Genomic DNA, 19,869 nt, shown 5'->3' with positions numbered 1-19,869 from the left:
TGGAAATATTATTCTGGCACTATATGGGGATATTATTTTCTGGCTATATGGCAATATTATTCTGTCAGTATATGGCAATATTAGTTGGTCACTATATTGCAATATTATTCTGTCCATAATAATAATAATGGAAATATTATTCTGGCACTATATGGGGATATTATTTTCTCGCTATATGGCAATATTATTCTGTCCATAATAATAATAATGGAAATATTATGCTGGCACTATATAGGAATATTATTTTATCACTATATGGCAATATTATTCTTTCAGTCTTCGGTGGCATTACTCAGGCTTTACATGGATACATTACTCGGCATGGTGGTTTTGTGCAGTCGTATGCTGGTATTATTTAGTCACTCTATGGTAGTATTATCCAATCACTGAATGGTGGTATTTTTTTCAGTCACTGTGCGAAAAATTGCTCATTATCATTGCATAGTGATATTATTTAGTCAATACTGATATTAATCTGATAATATAATAAAAAAAAATGTTTAATTAAAATGAACTTTTTTTTCTTCTCTTTTGTGTGAGCAAGAAAAGCAAAGAGGTTTCAAGAAACGTACCTGACTTCAAACAGGCGAGGGTTCTGCTGGAGGATTTTCAGAAGGTTCGTGATATCATTCGTGTCAATGTTACAATTGTTAAATCTGAAAGACAAGAACAATTTTACAGTACCATCACTGTAGTTATAATAAATCTTGTAGCTGTCATGTTGACTGACGGCTCTGACATGTAACACTACTCCACTTCTCTGCAGCTTATACATTCAGTTACAATTTCACAATTTACAACCAAAACTTGACGTCTGGTACAATATAGAATAACAGAATATACAGCGGGGGCGAAATAAGTATTGAACACGTCACCAATTTCCTAAGTAAATCTATTTCTAAAGATGCTATTCACATGAAATTCTCACCAGATGTCGGTAACAACCCATCCAATCTACATATGCAAACACATCAAATCATAGATGTCCATAAATTATGTGTCATAATGAGAAATGACACAGGGAAAAAGTATTGAACACGCTTACTGGAATTTATTTAATACTTCGAACAAAAGCCTTTGTTGGTTATGAAGCTTCAAGACATCTCCTGTATGGAGAAACTAGTCTCAGGCATTGCTCAGGTGTGATATTGGCCCATTCTTCCACACAAACATTCTTCACATCCTCAAGGTCCCGTGGGCTCCTTCTATGAACTCTGAGCTTTTGTTCTTTCCATAAATTTTCTATTGGATTCAGGTCAGGTGATCGACTCGGCCATTCTAGCAGCTTTATTTTCTTTCTCTGAAACCAATTGGGAGTTTCCTTGGCTGTGTGTTTGGGATCAGTGTCTTGCTGAAATGTCCGCCCTCGTTTCATCTTCATTATCCTGGTAGATGGCAGCAGATTTTTATCTAGAATGTCTTGGTACATTTGTCCATTAATCCTTCCTTGAATGAAGTTTGCCAGTGATGAGTGCTGGCGAACAGCCCCACACCATGATGTTCCCACATCCACACTTCACTGTTGGTATGGTGTTTCTGGGGCGATATGCAGTGCCTTTGGCCTCCAAACATGGTGTGTATTGTGGCATCAAATGAGTTCAATTTTGGTCTCATCTGACCAGACTATATTCTCCCAGTATTTCACAGCCTTGTCTAAATGTTGTTGAACAAAATTTAAATGCTCTTCAACATGCTTTTTGTTCAACCATGGAGTCTTGCGTGGTGAGAGTGCATATAGGCCATGAAGGTTGAGTGCATTACTTATAGTTTGCTTTGAAACAATTGCACCTGCTGATTCCAGGTCTTTCTGCAGCTCTCCACAGGTGTCGTTGGCTCTTGAACAACTCTTCTGATAATTCTTTTCACTCCTCTGTCTGAAATCTTGCGGGGAGCACCTGTCATGGCCTGTTTATGATGAAATTATTTTCTTTCCACTTCCAGTTTATGGACCCAACAGTGCTCACTGGAGCCTTCAGTATTTTAAAAATTCTTCTGAAACCAATGCCATCAGTATGTTTTGCAACAATAAGGTTGCAAAGGTCTTGAGACAACTCTCTGGTTTTACCGATCATGTGATGTTTCTTTTATGGCACCTTGGAAATGAGACACCTTTTTATAGGCCATCAGTTGAACCAGCTAATATTATTTTTCACTAATTGGCAGGATTGCTCTCTAATTACTGATAGATTTCAGCTGGTGTTATGACTTTCCATTGCTTTTTGAATCTGTCTTTCTTCATATGTCAATACTTTTTCCCAGTGTCATTTCTCATTATTACACATAACTTAATTTATGGACATCTTTGATTTAATTTTTTGCCTGTGTGGATTGGATGAGTTGTTACCGACATCCGGTGACAATTTCATGTCAATAGCAACTTTAGAAATATATTTACTCAGAAAATTGGTCACATGTTCAATTCTTATTTCACTTGCTGAACACACATATATCTGTACATGCTGCATACATATAAATATATACATATACTGTATATATATACAGTTAGGTCCATATATATTTGGATAGAGACAACATTTTTCTAATTTTGGTTCTAGACATTACCACAATGAATTTTAAACAAAACAATTCAGATGCAGTTGAAGTTCAGACTTTCAGCTTTCATTTGAGGGTATCCACATTAAAATTGGATGAAGGGTTTAGGAGTTTCAGCTCCTTAACATGTGCCACCCTGTTTTTAAAGGGACCAAAAGTAATTGGACAATTGACTCCAAGGCTATTTCATGGACATGTGTGGGCAATCCCTTCGTTATGTCATTCTCAATTAAGCAGATAAAAGGCCTGGAGTTGATTTGAGGTGTGGGGCTTGCATTTGGAAGGTTTTGCTGTGAAGTAAACATGCGGTCAAAGGCGCTCTCCATGCAGATGAAACAAGCCATCCTTAAGCTGCAAAAACAGAAAAAAAACATCCGAGAAATTGCTACAATATTAAGAGTGGCAAAATCTACACTTTGGTATATCCTGAGAAGGAAAGAAAGCACTGGTGAACTCATCAATGCAAAAAGACCTGGGCGCCCACGGAAGACAACAGTGGTGGAAGATCACAGAATAATCTCCATGGTGAAGAGAAACCCCTTCACAACAGCCAACCAAGTGAACAACACTCTCCAGGAGGTAGGCGTATCAATATCCAAATCTACCATAAAGAGAAGACTGCATGAAAGTAAGAGGGTTCACTGCACGGTGCAAGCCACTCATAAGCATCAAGAATTAAAAGGCTAGACTGGACTCTGCTAAAAAACATCTAAAAAAGCCAGCACAGTTCTGGAAGAACATTCTTTGGACAGATGAAACCAAGATCAACCTCTACCAGAATGATGGAAAGAGAAAAGTATGGCGAAGGCGTGGTACAGCTCATGACCCAAAGCATACCACATCATCTGTAAAACACGGCGGAGGCAGTGTGATGGCTTGGGCATGCATGGCTGCCAGTGGCACTGGGTCACTAGTGTTTATTGATGATGTGACACAGGACAGAAGCAGCCAAATGAATTTTGATGTATTCAGAGCCATACTGTGTGTTAGATCCAGCCAAATGCAGCCAAACTGATTGGTCATCGCTTCATACTACAGATGGACAATGACCCAAAACATAAAGCCAAAGCAACCCAGGAGTTTATTAAAGCAAAGAAGTGGAATATTCTTGAATGGCCAAGTCAGTCACCTGATCTCAACCCAATTGAGCATGCATTTCACTTGTTAAAGACTAAACTTCAGACAGAAAGGCCCACAAACAAACAGCAGCTGAAAACCACCGCAGTGAAGGCCTGGCAGAGCATCAAAAAGGAGGAAAAACAGCGTCTGGTGATGTCTATGAGTTCAAAACTTCAGGCAGTTATTGCCAACAATGATATTCTAATTTAGTGAGATGCACCTGTATATACAGTACAGACCAAAAGTTTGGACACACCTTCTCATTTAAATATTTTTCTGTATTTTCATAACTATGAAAATTGTACATTCACACTGAAGGCATCAAAACTATGAATTAACACATGTGGAATTATATACTTAATAAAAAAGTGTGAAACAACTGAAAATATGTCTTATATTCTAGGTTCTTCAAAGTAGCCACCTTTTGCTTTGATGACTGCTTTGCACACTCTTGGCATTCTCTTGATGAGCTTCAAGAGGTAGTCACCGGAAATGGTCTTCCAACAATCTTGAAGGAGTTCCCAGAGATGCTTAGCACTTGTTGGCACTTTTGCCTTCACTCTGCGGTCCAGCTCACCCCAAACGATCTCAATTGGGTTCAGGTCTGGTGACTGTGGAGGCCAGGTCATCTGGCGTAGCATCCCATCACTCCCCTTCTTGGTCAAATAGCCCTTACACAGCCTGGAGGTGTGTTTGGGGTCATTGTCCTGTTAAAAAATAAATGATGGTCCAACTAAACGCAAACCAGATGGAATAGCATTCCACTGCAAGATGCTGTGGTAGCCATGCTGGTTCAGTGTGCCTTCAATTTTGAATAAATCCCCAACAGTGTCACCAGCAAAGCACCCCCATACCATCATACTTCCTCCTCGATGCTTCACGGTGGGAACCAGGCATGTATAGTCCATCCGTTCACCTTTTCTGCGTCGCACAAAGACACGGTGGTTGGAACCAAAGATCTCAATCATCAGACCAAAGCACAGATTTCCACTGGTCTAATGTCCATTGCTTGTGTTCTTTAGCCCAAACAAGTCTCTTCTGCTTGTTGCCTGTCCTTAGCAGTGGTTTCCTAGCAGCTATTTTACCATGAAGGCCTGCTGCACAAAGTCTCCTCTTAACAGTTGTTGAAGAGATGTGTCTGCAGCTAGAACTCTGTGTGGCATTGACCTGGTCTCTAATCTGAGCTGCTGTTGTAGCACCCCGAGGACTCGGCTGCTACAGGGGTATTGCACCTCGAACCAGAGGTGTGGTATTCCACTCCCGGGTAAGGATGGAGTGTGGACTAGAACTCAGTTAGCTGCATGCACCACATACATCCCATTTCCGGGGGACAGATCAACGGTACTCCCACAAGATAGATGTGCAGGTACGACAGCGTCTGTCCCTGGCTGGAGTGGGAGGGGGGGAGGAATATCCCAGTGGTGCAGGAGCAGAGAGGGGAGGGACTCTGGGCATAGGAAGGAGCCCATTGGTGGCTAGTCACCTGGGCTCGGGTGTCAGAGGGAGTATAAAAGGTGGGCACCATCTTAGGAGTTCAGTCAGACAGAAGAAGAGGAGAAGAGTAGTGACAGGGAGCAGCAGCCCTGTCTGGGTGCTGCTCCTGAAGGGAGCAATAGAGAGAAAGACAAGAGGAAAGGAACAAGGAACAAGGAAGGAATGGAACCTGGAGAAAGGCCCAGAGACATGAAGGAAGAGGGAACCCGAACACGCTAGGAGTCAGCGGGTGAAGGGTTGGCAGATCAGGGTACCGGATCCCGAACTGGTGGAGGCCACTTATCCTCAGCCAGGAACCGGAGGTCGTGGCCACGTCTTGGCGCAACCACTCACTACACTCACCACGAAGGCACGCCACATAGGGTCAGGGAAACCGGAGATAGGTTTCGCCACCAGAAGGCCCGAGGAAGCTGGACATGGGTGGGTCCCTAGTGGGGACGGCCAGAGAAAGGAACGGAGAAAGGAGTTCAAGGTCACACTCTGGAACTGCCTGGGGGTTGGTCGAGCCCCGTACCTGGTGGACGCAGCACGGTCGGGTCGTCATCACCTGCAGGACTGACACTGATAACATCTGTGAGTAAAGCATTGAAAACTGCAATCAGTCTCTGTGTTCCATCGCACTACCAGCACTAAAGGTACCGGGACGCCCTTTCTATCACTCCCTTCACCCGCACCAGCTGCCCTGAGGCCATACCTCTCCCGTTGGGGGTTATACCACCATTGCTGCACACATACCACCGGCCTCAGCGGACTGTTCTGCAGCGGCGGCCTTGCGACCGCAAATCAACGGGTGGCGTAGTCGACACTTAAACAACATCTACAAAGACTGCCACACACTTAGTTTGACCACCCTGGGCACGGACCGGGTCCCCGCCACTCGGAGACTACTACCCCCATCGGATCCGGCTCCGGGTATTCCCCCGCGCACACGTGCGCCGCACTACAGCACTGGCCCAGGGGGCGCGTCACTGTTAACCTGCGATTTCTGAGGCTGGTGACTCGGATAAACTTATCCTCAGAAGCAGAGGTGACTCTTGGTCTTCCTTTCCTGGGGCGGTCCTCATGGGAGCCAGTTTCTTTGTAGCGCTTGATGGTTTTTGCAACTGCACTTGGGAACACTTTCAAAGTTTTCCCAATTTTTCGGACTGACTGACTTTCATTTCTTAAAGTAATGATGGCCACTCGTTTTTCTTTACTTACCTGCTTTTTTCTTGCCATAATACAAATTCTAACAGTCTATTCAGTAGGACTATCAGCTGTGTATCCACCAGACTTCTGCACAACACAACTGATGGTCCCAACCCCATTTATAAGGCAAGAAATCCCACTTATTAAACCTGACAGGGCACACCTGTGAAGTGAAAACCATTTACGGTCACTACCTCTTGAAGCTCATCAAGTGAATGCCAAGAGTGTGCAAAGCAGTCATCAAAGCAAAAGGTGGCTACCTTGAAGAACCTAGAATATAAGACATATTTTCAGTTGTTTCACACTTTTTTGTTAACTATATAATTCCACATGTGTTAATTCATAGTTTTGATACCTTCAGTGTGAATGTACAATTTTCATAGTCATAAAAATACAGAAAAATCTTTAAATGAGAAGGTGTGTCCAAACTTTTGGTCTGTACTGTATATATATATATATATATATATATAATTTTTTTATATATATATTTTTTTTACGGCAGATCCTCACATTTTCTAATGTTGAGAATAGTCGTTGCTGGTTGTAATAGTCTAAAGTCTAGCCCCCTCTAGTGGTTGTCATTTGACATATCAAGAAAACTTATATAAATGAAATTAAAACGCAAATAAAAATGTGTGAAAATAAATATTCAAAAATTTTGGGAAATATTTAGCATGAGTTGATTTCAAGTCGCTGCTACAGATTATTTCAGAAGATAATGGAACATCTTGTTTAGTAAATTCACTGATTCTCAGTATAACTAGATGGTGGCCCGATTCTAACGCATCGGGTATTCTAGAATATGTATGCGGCAGACCGAGCGCAATCAGCAGAGCGGTGTTTAAATTTGGCGCCAAAATCGCTGATTGGTCGCGGCCGACAACCGCGACCAATCAGCAAAGCGGTCTTGAAATTTGGCGACTATATCGCTGATTGGTCACGGCCGGCGGTCGCGACTAATCAGCAGAGCGGGGTTTAAATTTGGTGCCAATAATGCTGATTGGTTGCGGCCGGCGGTCGCGACCAATCAGCAAAGCGGTGTTTAAATTTGGCGCCAATAATGGTGATTGGTCACGGCCGCGACCATTCAGCAGAGCGGTGTTTAAATTTGGCGGTAATAATGCTGATTAGTCGCGGCCGGCAATTTGGCGCCAACAATGCTGATTAGTCGCGGCCTGCAACCGCTACCAATCAGCAGAGCGGGGTTTAAATTTGGCGCCAAAATCGCTGATTGGTGGCGGCCGGCGGTCGCGACCAATCAGCAGAGCGTTGTTTAAATTTGGCACCAAAATCGCTGATTGGTCGCGGCTGGCCACTGCGACCAATCAGCAGAGCGGTGTTTACATTTGGCGCCAATACTACTGATTGGTCGCGGCCGGCAACCGCGACCAATCAGCAGAGCGGGGTTTAAATTTTGCGCCAATATTGCTGATTGGTCGCGGACGGCGACTGCGACCAATCAGCAGAGCGGTGTTTAAATTTGGCGCCAATACTGCTGATTGGTCACGGCCGGCAACCGCGACCAATCAGCAGAGCGGGGTTTCAATTTGGCGCCAATACTGCTGATTGGTCACGGCCGGCAACCGCGACCAATCAGCAGAGCGGGGTTTAAATTTGGCGCCAATAATGTTGATTAGTCGCGGCCGGCATCCGCGACCAATTAGCAGAGCATTGTTTAAATTTGGCGCCAATCTCGCTGATTGGTCGCGTCTTGCGTCCGCGACCAATCAGCACAGCAGTGTTTAAATGTGACGGCAAGATCGGTGATTGGTCGCGGCCGCAATTTAAATATGGCGCCCAAATCAGTGATTGGTCGCGGGCAGCGGCCGCGACCAATCAGCAGAGCGGTGTTTAACTTTAGCGCCAAGATCACTGATTGGTCGTGTGCGGAGAGCGCGACCTATCAGCGAATCGTATTGGTGAAGACCGGGGAGCGGAATCGTATTAGTGAGGACCGGGGAGCGCCGCTGCCTGTGCGGCTACTTCCGCTGCGAGAAGCCGGGAGATGAGCGACTGCTAGCAGCAGAAGTATCCCAACCCGCAGCGCCGCTCCCCGGTCCTCCCTTCACACCCTAGCCGCTGATGTCCCCACAGTATCCGCATGGTGTTACAAAGGTCCGGACATTTGTGTTAAAAATCGCTGATTGGTCGCTGGCGCTGCCCGCGACCAATCACCGATTTGGGCGCCAAATTTAAATATCGGCCGCGACCAATCACCGATCTTGGCTCCACATTTAAACACCGCTGTGCTGATTGGTCGCCGACGCTGGGTGCGACCAATCACCGATTTTGGCGCCACATTTAAATAGCGTCCGCGACCAATCAGTACAGCGGTGTTTAAATGTGGAGCCAAGATCGGTGATTGGTCGCAGCCGATATTTAAATTTGGCACCCAAATCGGTGATTGGTCGCGGGTAGCGTCCGCGACCAATCAGCACAGTAGTGTTTAACTTTTGCGGCAAGATTAGTGATTGGTCGCGGGCCAAGACCGCGACCAATCACCGATTTGTGCGGCACATTTAAATAGCGGCCGCGACCAATTGGATGTCAGCGCCGCTCCCCGGTCCTTCCTTCACACAATAGCCGCTGATGTCCCCACAGTATCCGCATGGTGTTACAAAGGTCCGGACATTTGTGTTAAAAATCGCTGATTGGTCGCTGGCGCTGCCCGCGACCAATCACCGATTTGGGCGCCAAATTTAAATATCGGCCGCGACCAATCACCGATCTTGGCTCCACATTTAAACACCGCTGTGCTGATTGGTCGCCGACGCTGGGTGCGACCAATCACCGATTTTGGCGCCACATTTAAATAGCGTCCGCGACCAATCAGTACAGCGGTGTTTAAATGTGGAGCCAAGATCGGTGATTGGTCGCAGCCGATATTTAAATTTGGCACCCAAATCGGTGATTGGTCGCGGGTAGCGTCCGCGACCAATCAGCACAGTAGTGTTTAACTTTTGCGGCAAGATTAGTGATTGGTCGCGGGCCAAGACCGCGACCAATCACCGATTTGTGCGGCACATTTAAATAGCGGCCGCGACCAATTGGATGTCAGCGCCGCTCCCCGGTCCTTCCTTCACACAATAGCCGCTGATGTCCCCACAGTATCCGCATGGTGTTACAAAGGTCCGGACATTTGTGTTAAAAATCGCTGATTGGTCGCTGGCGCTGCCCGCGACCAATCACCGATTTGGGTGCCATATTTAAATATCGGCCGCGACCAATCACCGATCTTGGCTCCGCATTTAAACACCGCTGTGCTGATTGGTCGCTGACGCTGGGCGCGACCAATCACCGATTTTGGCGCCACATTTAAATAGCGTCTGCGACCAATCAGTACAGCGGTGTTTAAATGTGGAGCCAAGATCGGTGATTGGTCGTGGCCGATATTTAAATTTGGCGCCCAAATCGGTGATTGGTCGCGGGCAGCGTCCGCGACCAATCAGCACAGTAGTGTTTAACTTTTGCGGCAAGATCAGTGGTTTGGTCGCAGGCTAAGACCGCGACCAATCACCGATTTGTGCGGCACATTTAAATAGCGGCCGCGACCAATTGGATGTCAGCGCCGCTCCCCGGTCCTCCCTTCACACCCTAGCCGCTGATGTCCCCACAGTATCCGCATGGTGTTACAAAGGTCCGGACATTTGTGTTAAAAATCGCTGATTGGTTGCCGACGCTGGGCGCGACCAATCACCGATTTTGGCGCCGCATTTAAATAGCGTCGGCGACCAATCAGTGATTTTTAACACAAATGTCCGGACCTTTGTAACACCATGCGGATACTGTGGGGACATCAGCGGCTAGGGTGTAAAGGGAGGATCGGGGAGCAGCGCTGCGGGTCGGGATACTTCTGCTGCGAGCGCCCGCTCATGTCCCGGGTTCTTGCAGCGGAAGTAGCCGCACAGGCAGCGCCGCTGACATCCATGCGGCTAGGGTGTGAAGGGAGGACCGGGGAGCGGCGCTGACATCCAATTGGTCGCGGCCGCTATTTAAATGTGCCGCACAAATCGGTGATAGGTTGCGGTCTTGGCCCGCGACCAATCACTGATCTTGCCGCAAAAGTTAAACACTACTGTGCTGATTGGTCAGGGACGCTGCCCGCGACCAATCACCGATTTGGGCGCCAAATTTAAATATTGGCCGCGACCAATCACCGATCTTGGCTCCACATTTAAACACCGCTGTGCTGATTGGTCGCGGATGCTATTTAAATGTGGCGACAAAATCAGTGATTGGTCGCGCCCAGCGTCGGCGACTAATCAGCACAGCGGTGTTTAAATGTGGAGCCAAGATCGGTGATTGGTCGCGGCCGATATTTAAATTTGGAGCCCAAATCGGTGATTGGTCGCGGGCAGGGTCCGCGACCAATCAGCACAGTAGTGTTTAACTTTTGCGGTAAGATCAGTGATTGGTCGGGTCCGAAGACCGAGACAAATCATCGAATCGTCTTGGTGAGGACCGGGGAGCGGCGCTGCCTGTGCGGGTACTTCCGCAGCGAGAACCCGTGACATGAGCTCGCTGCAGAAGTATCCCGACCGGCAGCGCCGCGCCCCGGTCCTCCCTTCCGCATGGAGGTCAGCGGCGCCGGCGGTCCTTCTGCTGCTACCGGCCGGGAGATGAGCGCCTCGCGCCGGTCATCTCCCGGCTGCATCTCCGTCCCGCAGATGGGTCCGGCGGTCGGGGTCCTTCTGCTGTTACCGGCTGGGAGATGAGTGCCTCGCGGCGCTCATCTCCCGGCTGCATCGCCGCTGAGCTCCGTCCCGCAGATGAGCCGCTAACGGCCGCCATCTTTTTTCAGAAATCCCGCGGCGCTGATTGGCCGCTGCCGGACCAATGAGCGACGCGGGATTTCCAGGACAGACAGACAAACAGACAGACAGACGGGATAAGACAATTATATAGTAGATTGCTCATCGTCCGTGTTTCACGTTCATACAATTTTAATTGTAAAGTGCTGCGGAATATGTTGGTGCTATATAAATAAAATTCTTAATTATTATTATGATCTATTCATATTTTTCATTTTTTTCACGAACACTGGGCAGTTTTGTTTGGCATTCTGGGACTAGTGGTGCTTTCCAAGCAGGGAGCTTGTTGGTTAATTCCTGGACACTATATAAACCTCTCTTTTTCTAGTTGCCAGTTATAGGTGTTACTGGCTATGGTTCACTTCTACCCTGTCCTGATTTAGTGTGCTATTTCTGTATTGACTTTCCTACTGGCTCTTCATGGTACTGATCTGGCTTTTTAACTATCTTCTGCCAGCCCGCTCCACCGGCCAGCAACAACTCTGTGGACTCAACCCAGGGGGACCTGTGCATACCCCTTTAAAATGGATTGGCTAGACCCTAAATGAAAATCTGTTTCCTAATTACTATCATTGATGTTCCAAATAGTGGCAGCAATAATCCTGTCTGTAGTGGCAGCCACAGATACAGCAGTGGTCTTCTTCTTCTTCTTCACAACACTTCTACAGAAGTGTGCATGATATTGACTAGTGTTACATACCTGCAAAAAATCTTGGTGGCCTTCTGTTGCCTTTGTAAATGTAAGCCGATATATTTAGGAGATCTGCAAGCAAGAGACTCGTTATGCATGAGACTAACCAAACATTCCATAAGAATAAAATAGTTTTTTTTTATTTATTGCAAATAATGACCCTGATATCTCCTAAGTGATATGACTTCATGTTTCATCAAGCATTTGCGGGTCCTGCATCCAGACCCCTATTAAAAATAGACATTTATGGCATATTCTATTAGCATTCCATAAATATATTTAATTAGAAACCTAAAAGGGGTTGTGCACCTTTCAGGAAAATTATTATTTTTATACTTAAATGCACGTATTAGGGGTTGAAAATTAATTTTGCAATTGGGTTTCATTAAAACTTTTGCACTATTTGCGTTTTACAGTCTCTGTGTTGCACTTTCTATTGTTGGCTACAGAATGAGTTAACTGAGAATCTGTCAGTGAGCTGAAAGGAGAGTTTGTGACTCTTTTCTGAGCTCCTCTCTACTGATTTATGAACACAGACCACTTCAAAGATGAATGTCCAGGGAAACCATGTTGCTGTAAAAGCTAAACGATGCAAAACTTTTAATGAAACCCAATTACAATAATGATTTTTAGCCCAAAATACATGAATTTAAATTGTCACCAAAGAGGAAAACATCTTTAATTTAAAAAAATTTTAAATGTAGTAAGGAGCTGCCAGCATTAGTAATGTAAAAAAACTATTTATAATATATTCTATATTTTTTGGCACAAAATGTACTGTTTTTGGACCCATGTAAATAGCTCCAAATATCTAAGGGTTCCTTCCAAAATGTAAAAGTTTGAAAAAATCCCTGTCCCCCGGTTGCAGTTTTTTTTTTTAAAAAAAACTATTCCTTACTTCCCCTCCCCTGGTCCATGGCTGAGTCTCCATCATTGCTCAAGGTGTCTGTTATTGTCTGCAGTGCTGTAACCAAAAACTGAGAACCGACCAGCTCGTGCCGTCAACTTTGGCATAGCTGCCGAGCTCACTGATTGGCTGCAGGTGTTTTTTTTTTTTGAGACGTCAGCGCTGCAGACAATAACAGACATCAAGAGCAGCGGAGGAGACTCAGCACTGGACCTGAGGGTGGTGAGTACAGCAATTTTTTTTTTAATTACAGCTGGAGAAAAGGGGTTTTACAAAACTGGAAAACCCCTTTAAGAATGTTCAATGTAGTATCGGAAATCGATGATTACCTTACGTCAACTTCTGTAATGCGGTCACAGATGTTGATCGAGCTGGCCAGTAGTATCACACAGCCTGGGGAAAGGTCGCCCGTACTGATGCTGAGAACACAAGAAAGAAAGGATTGCACTGTGAATCATCCAGAAGTTACATATAAGGTTGTGTTCACACTTGATGTTTGGTCCCATCTGGAGATTGATAGGTAGGTTAATATGATATGTACTGTATTACATAAAGCAACTTTTATATTTGATACATGAATAAAAACTGGGAAAAAAATAATATTCTGAAAACCTGATGCTCCTGTTGTGCTCTACAAGGGGTTGCTTAAGTTGCACTCATTCTATGTGCACACTGCACACTGTCATGATTCTCCAGTGCTGGTAAAATTTGCATCTATGTGGTCACATGCCGACTAGACGTATCACTTGTAGTAACCGAGGCCACACACTTCTAGTATGCATGTGACCGCATGGATACAAATTGCATACTTGAGGTCACACGCCAACACTGGAAAATCCTGACAGTATACAGTGTGCATGCTGTGAGGATTCACAAGTCTGGAGTCACATAGAGAGACTGCAATTGGCGCGTTTCAGCCACAGCAACTTGCAGCAGCCCCATTCATTTGCAGTATGCTATGCTGCAGCAACGGCATAGCGCAATCTTTGGCGGCATGACCTGTAGTGTCTGCACGTTTGTACAGCATTATGGGGCATCCACAGGCACACGGTGGGCAAACGTCTACAGTGTTGTCTTACCTAAGCTTCGTCAAGTGGGGAAGCTGTGGGAAGTGATGCAGCAGGATTTCCATCATTTGACAGTTCAGTCCATTGTTGGACAAGCTGTAGAAAGAAATAAAAAAAGATCAGTGATATTCCAGTTTGTCTGTAGTCATTTGATAATAATTTAAAGAGGATCTGTCACCAGATTTCTCTATACAATATATGTACAATAATAAATAGATCTATTTGACCTGATGAGGTTGTTGTTCTTACTTTAAAAATCCACATCAGAATGGCTATATAATACTGATATGATAATAAGATGGGCATTTTAAGCGAGAAGTCATGAAACCAAGAGCATTCAGTTTCCGAGAGCCAGACTGACAGCTGCAGCTTGTACTGGGCAGTGTGAGATCTCAGCAGCAGCAGGGAGGAGGGACACTGAGGTGCTGTCAATGATGCTAGGTGGGCAGAGGTTCAGCAGAAGCACAAAGAAGGGACACTAAGGAGCTCTCATTTAAGCTAGGTGGGCAGACGATCAGCTGCAGCACAGAGGAGGAACAGTGAGGAGCTGTCAGGCTAAGTGGGCAGAGGATCAACTGCAGCACAGAGGAGGGACAATGAGGAGCTGTCAGGCTAGATGGCAGAGAGGAGGGACACTGAGGAGTTGTGAGCCTAAGTGGTCAGAGAATAAGCTGTAACACAGAGGAGGGATATTGAAGAGCTGTCAATCAGGGTAGGTGGACAGAGGTTCAGCAGCACAAGGAAGGGACACTGAGGAGCTGTCAATCAGGGTAGGTGGACAGAGGTTCAGCAGAAGCACAAAGAAGGGACAGTGAAGAGCTGCCAATCAGACTAGGTGGGCAGAGGTTCAGCTGCAGCACAGATTAGGGACCCTGAGGAGCTGTCCGTCAGTCTAGGTGGTTAGAGGTTCAGAAGCACAGAGAAGGGACACTGGGGAGCTGTCAATCATGTTAGATGGTCAGAGGTTCAGCTTCAGCACAGAGGAGGGACCCTGCGGAGCTGTCAATCAGACTAGGTGGGCAGAGGTTCAGCAGCAGCACAGAGGAGGGACCCTGAGGAGCTGTCCATCAGGCTAGAGATTGAGTTGAATTTTCATAAAAGACTACACAGCCATTCTGACATGGATATTTACAGCATCATTATCAGGTCTAAGAGATCTATTTAGTCATGTATGCAGTATCGTGACACCTGGGCTTCATTCACACATTTATTTCCATTTTTACAACTGCATTAAATTAAATGTTTGTCTTCTATGTATCATCCATTTTTCCTCCTTGTTGCATCAGTTTATTTTCTCACCCATTTTTAAAAGCTGAAGCTGGTAGATCGTCTGAAGCTTTTTATTGATTGTTTTTCACGGATAGCACTTGTACCTAATAATAATAGTCTATGGGGTTTTTCACATTGCGGATCGAGTGGTCTGTGCAAAATAACGGAGACATGTCCGATATTGATTGGAGTGTCAGATCAAACTCGGCAATAAAAGTCTATGGGTCCATGAAAAAAATCGGACAGCACTTGGTGCCATCAGAGTGCTGTCCTTTTTTCACGGACTGATGGATAGGAGAAGGTGGAGAAACATTTTTTTTCTCATCATAGAAAAACTGATGAAACTCTGATGAAAATCCGTTGAAACACTGATGAAACTTGACGTGTGAATGAGACCTGAGTCTTAACAATGGAACAGTTAAAAACAGATGAAACTCTGTTGGAAAACTGAAGTACAAAGTCTGTCTTCTGTTTTTAAACCGTTTTTTTAACGAATCCCCATTGACTTTAATGGCTGCGCCTGATCCGCAAAAAAGGACGCTCTGATCAACCCAATAGCTTCTGAGTCCAATAAGGGCTGTGAAAGCTTTCTATTCTATGTTTGCCAAAGTCTGTCCCTATCATAGTAATAATGCATATAATCTGAAGCATTGTATTAATCAAAACCGTCTTTTTAAAGAATCCCGATTAACTTTAATGGCCGTGCCTGATCTGCAAAAAAGGACGCTCTGATCAACCCAATTGCCTCTGAGTCCCATAAGGGCTATGAAAGCTTTCTATTCTATGTTTGCCAAAGTCTGTCCCTGTCATAGTAGTAATGCGTATAATCTGAAGCATTGTATTAAGCAAAAATTGCTCAATGTCTTGGAAGGTTTTACAATATAGCATTATCATGCTGCAATAGAATAGAAATGTATCAAACCACATTGTGAAACGAGTACATACTTTATCCGTGTGAGATCAGAACACTTGATCAGTGCCAGCATGAGTCTCCTTAGCTTCTTGGAAGTCATGGGGTAATCTGTCAGACTTCAAAGAAACAAGTACAGAGAGAAGAATAATACAGAATCGTTAGTCACTGCGACATGCAGCAAAAGACTGATAATAGCTTTATTGTTCTCACATTCTTCATCATATAATTATAGTGGGAGCAGAATGGAAGGGGCTAAAAGACAACTCCATGATCTATCTCCAGAGAAATGTACACACTAAGGGGAAAATTCATCAAGATTGCTACGCCAGTTTTGATGCAGGGTCCACTAGAGCAGGGGTCAGGAACCTCCGGTTCGTGGGCTGTAAACAGCTCATAATGTCCTTGGCCTCTGGGCAGATTCATGGGGACCGCAGTGCTTGAGCCGGCGGCCCCGTTTTGATGGCTTCTCGTCCTTTAATTCCCACTTACACTGGGGACACGAGCACACAGTGTTCACTACTGAATACTGCAGCATATGCAATGAAGGATTACGTTTTGGTGCTGGCCAATGCCAGGAGTCGGGATTTTCTTTGTCTCCTATGTAATGTATAGACGGCAGTTTCAGTGTCTCCCATGTGATGTATATAGCAGTCTCTGTGTATGCTATGTGAAGTATACAGCAGTCTCAGTGTCTCCTATGTGATGTACACAGCAGTCTCTGTGTATCCTATGTGATGTACGTACTGTAGTCTCAGTGTCTCCTGTGTGATGTATACAGCAGTCTTGGTGTATCCTACATGATGTATACAGCAGTCTTGGTATCTCCTATGTGATGTATATACAGTAGTGTCAGTGTCTCCTATGTAATGTATCTAAAGCAGTCTCAGTGTCTCCTATATGATGTCCTATGTGATGTATACACAACGGTCTTGGTGTCTCCTATGTGATGTATACAAAGCAGTCTCGATGTCTCCTATGTGGTGTACACAGCAGTCTCGGTGTCTCCTATGTGATGTATATACAGCAGTCTCAGAGTCTCCTTTGTGATGTATATACAGCAGTCCTGATGTCTCCTGTATGATGTATATACAGCAGTCTCAGAGTCTCTTATGTGATATATAGACAGCAGTCTCGATGTCTCCTGTGTGTTGTATACACAGCAGTCTCAGAGTCTCCTATGTGATGTTTATACAGCAGTCTTGATGTCTCCTGTGTGATGTATACACAGCAGTCTCAGAGTCTCTTATGTGATGTATAGACAGCAGTCTCGGTGTCTCCTATGTGATGTATACACAGCAGTCTCAGAGTTTCTTAAGTGATGTATAGACAGCAGTCTCGGTGTCTCCTATGTGATGTATACTGCAGACCTCCCACTGCTTGAGCTTGAACGTTATTCTCCCCGGGCAGCATTCGGTTTCAGTCACGGGGCACCCTGTGAATGAAACCGAATGCTGGAAGGGAGAATAAAGTTAATTTTCTCCCTGCAGCGTTTGGCTAAGTCCAGGCGCCGGGCAGGTTAGTAACGCTATTAACTTGCAGATTCACCCCATATCTGCAGGTTAATATCGTTTTTTTTCCTGGTGACAGGTTTCCTTTAATTTCCCACTGTGAGGAGACCTGCAGTGTGATATCATATACATCTGTGAACAGAACAACTTACTGCTGCAAGTTCTTTAGAAAACTTATCGCAAAGCGTTAACTGCGCTCCAGGCCGAGGCAAACCTGGAGAAGCAGTTATGAGAAGCAACATCATCCATAACACCAACCATCACAGCCGTACCAAAGAGAAGCAGCTCCAGCCATCATATTAGGGGTGAGTAAATTAAATATTTGACCAAATATAGAAGGATAAACTTCATGTTTGGTAATTTTGCACAGCCCAAGAATTAGGTTATAAATATCCAAGTGTCCCCTGGCAGAAAAAAGGCTCCCCACCCCTGCACTAGAGTAACATGTACCAAATTAAATAAAGAGGTTGGCCACCTTTTATGACTTTTTTTATTGTTTAAATACATATATTTGGGGCTAAAATCATTATTGTCATTGGGGTTCATTCAAAATTTTACAGCCTCTTTGTTTCCCTACACATTCAACTTTGATGTGATCTGTGGTCATAAATCAGCTAAGAGGAGCTCAGAAAATAGATAAAAGAGTTACAAACTCTCCTGTCAGAATGTCAGAACAAGCTCACTGACGGATTCTCAGTTAACTCATTCTGCAGCCATCAACGGACAGTGCAACGTAGTTACATAGTTACATAGTTAGTAAAGCCGAATAAAGACTTGCGTCCATCAAGTTCGACCTGTTAGTTCTGTAATTGCTAAAGTTGATCCAGAGGAGGGCAAAAACCCCAAATGATTTGGCCAATCTTCACCTGAGGAAAAATTCCCTCCCGACTCTGAAACCAGCAGTCAGAATAAATCCCTGTATCAACCTACTATTTTATTTTATTTTTAAGTATACGCTGAAATCTGCCTGGTATCTAGAAATGCATCCAGTCCCCGCTTGAACTGGTGTAGTGAATCCGACATTACCGTCTCCTCACTCAGTGAATTCCATATTCTCACTGCTCTTACCGTAAAGAACCCCTTCCTATGCTGGTGCTGAAACCTTTTCTCTTCCAGTCTTAGTGAATGCCCTCTTGTTACCGTAATATTCCTCCTTTTGAACAAATCCCGGGCAAGGTCTCTATACTGTCCCCTAACATATTTGTACACATTTATTATGTCCCCCCTCAACCTTCTCTTTTCCAGGCTGAATAGTCCTAGTTTTGCCAACCTCTCTGGGTATTGCAGTCCCTCCATTTCCTTTATTAATTTTGTTGCCCTCCTTTGTACCTCTTCAAGCTCATTTATATCCTTTCTATATATTGGGGCCCATAACTGAGCACAGTATTCCAAGTGTGGTCTGACCAGTGCTTTGTACAGTGGAAGAACAATGTTCTCATCCTTTGCAGCTATACCTCTTCTGATACATCCCATTACCCTGTTTGCCCTTACAGCAGCGGCCTGACTTTGGGCACTCCAATTTAGTTTACTATCAATTAAGATGCCCAAGTCCTTCTCCATCTCTGAATTCCCCAATGATTTCCCATTCAGTGAGTACTGGTGACTTCCATTTTTCCTTCCCATATGTATGACCTTACATTTCTCCTCGTTAAACCTCATTTGCCATTTAATGCTCCACCTACCCAGCTTATCCAAATCCCTCTGTAGGTCTGCACTGTCCTCTTTTGTATTAATTGTTTTACATAACTTTGTGTCATCTGCAAATATTGATATTTTACTATTTATCCCGTTGACTATGTCGTTAATAAAGATATTAAATAACATTGGGCCTAATACAGACCCCTGTGGTACCCCACTAGTGACGCTTACCCAATCTGAGTATATTCCATTTATAACCACCCTCTGCCTTCTATCCCTTAGCCAGTTAGCTACCCACTTGCAGACATTTTCCCCCAGCCCCATCATTCTCATTTTGTATACCAACCTATTATGTGGCACGCTATCGAACGCTTTTGAGAAGTCGAGATACACGACATCCACTGGTTCCCCCTGATCTACTAGAGAGCTAACCTCCTCGTAGAAGTCAATCAGGTTAGTTTGGCAGGAGCGATTCCTCATGAATCCATGTTGGTTCGGGGTTAATAGATTATTAGCATCAAGATGCTCCATGATTGCCTCATTAATAAAGCCTTCAAAAATTTTGCCCACAACGGACGTCAGACTCACCGGCCGATAGTTTCCGGCGTCACTTTTCGCTCCCTTTTTGAATATTGGCACTACATTCGCCTGTCGCCAATCAAGTGGTACAGACCCAGTCTCAACAGAGTCCTTAAATATAAGATATAACGG

General features: G+C 44.8%; 1 protein-coding gene across 1 annotated transcript in view; it reads right to left on the bottom strand.

Moving 5' to 3' along the window:
- The window catches only part of NLRC5 (NLR family CARD domain containing 5), a 306,174-nt gene that overhangs the window by 136,985 nt on the left and 149,320 nt on the right, over window positions 1-19,869 (bottom strand). The window contains exons 20-24 of the mRNA XM_073659129.1: window positions 16,045-16,128; window positions 13,843-13,926; window positions 13,093-13,182; window positions 11,866-11,928; window positions 573-656 (exon numbers count right to left, since the gene is read on the bottom strand). Of these exons, the coding sequence (XP_073515230.1) occupies window positions 573-656; window positions 11,866-11,928; window positions 13,093-13,182; window positions 13,843-13,926; window positions 16,045-16,128 (405 nt within the window). The remainder of the gene's footprint in view (window positions 1-572; window positions 657-11,865; window positions 11,929-13,092; window positions 13,183-13,842; window positions 13,927-16,044; window positions 16,129-19,869) is intronic.

This window comes from Phyllobates terribilis, unplaced genomic scaffold (assembly GCF_046119375.1).
Source record: "Phyllobates terribilis strain yellow unplaced genomic scaffold, ASM4611937v1 Scaffold_13__5_contigs__length_258822181, whole genome shotgun sequence".
Classification (NCBI taxonomy): domain Eukaryota; kingdom Metazoa; phylum Chordata; class Amphibia; order Anura; family Dendrobatidae; genus Phyllobates; species Phyllobates terribilis.
The sequence above is the reverse complement of the archived record's forward strand: the minus strand, read 5'-3'. Positions and strand labels throughout refer to the sequence as shown.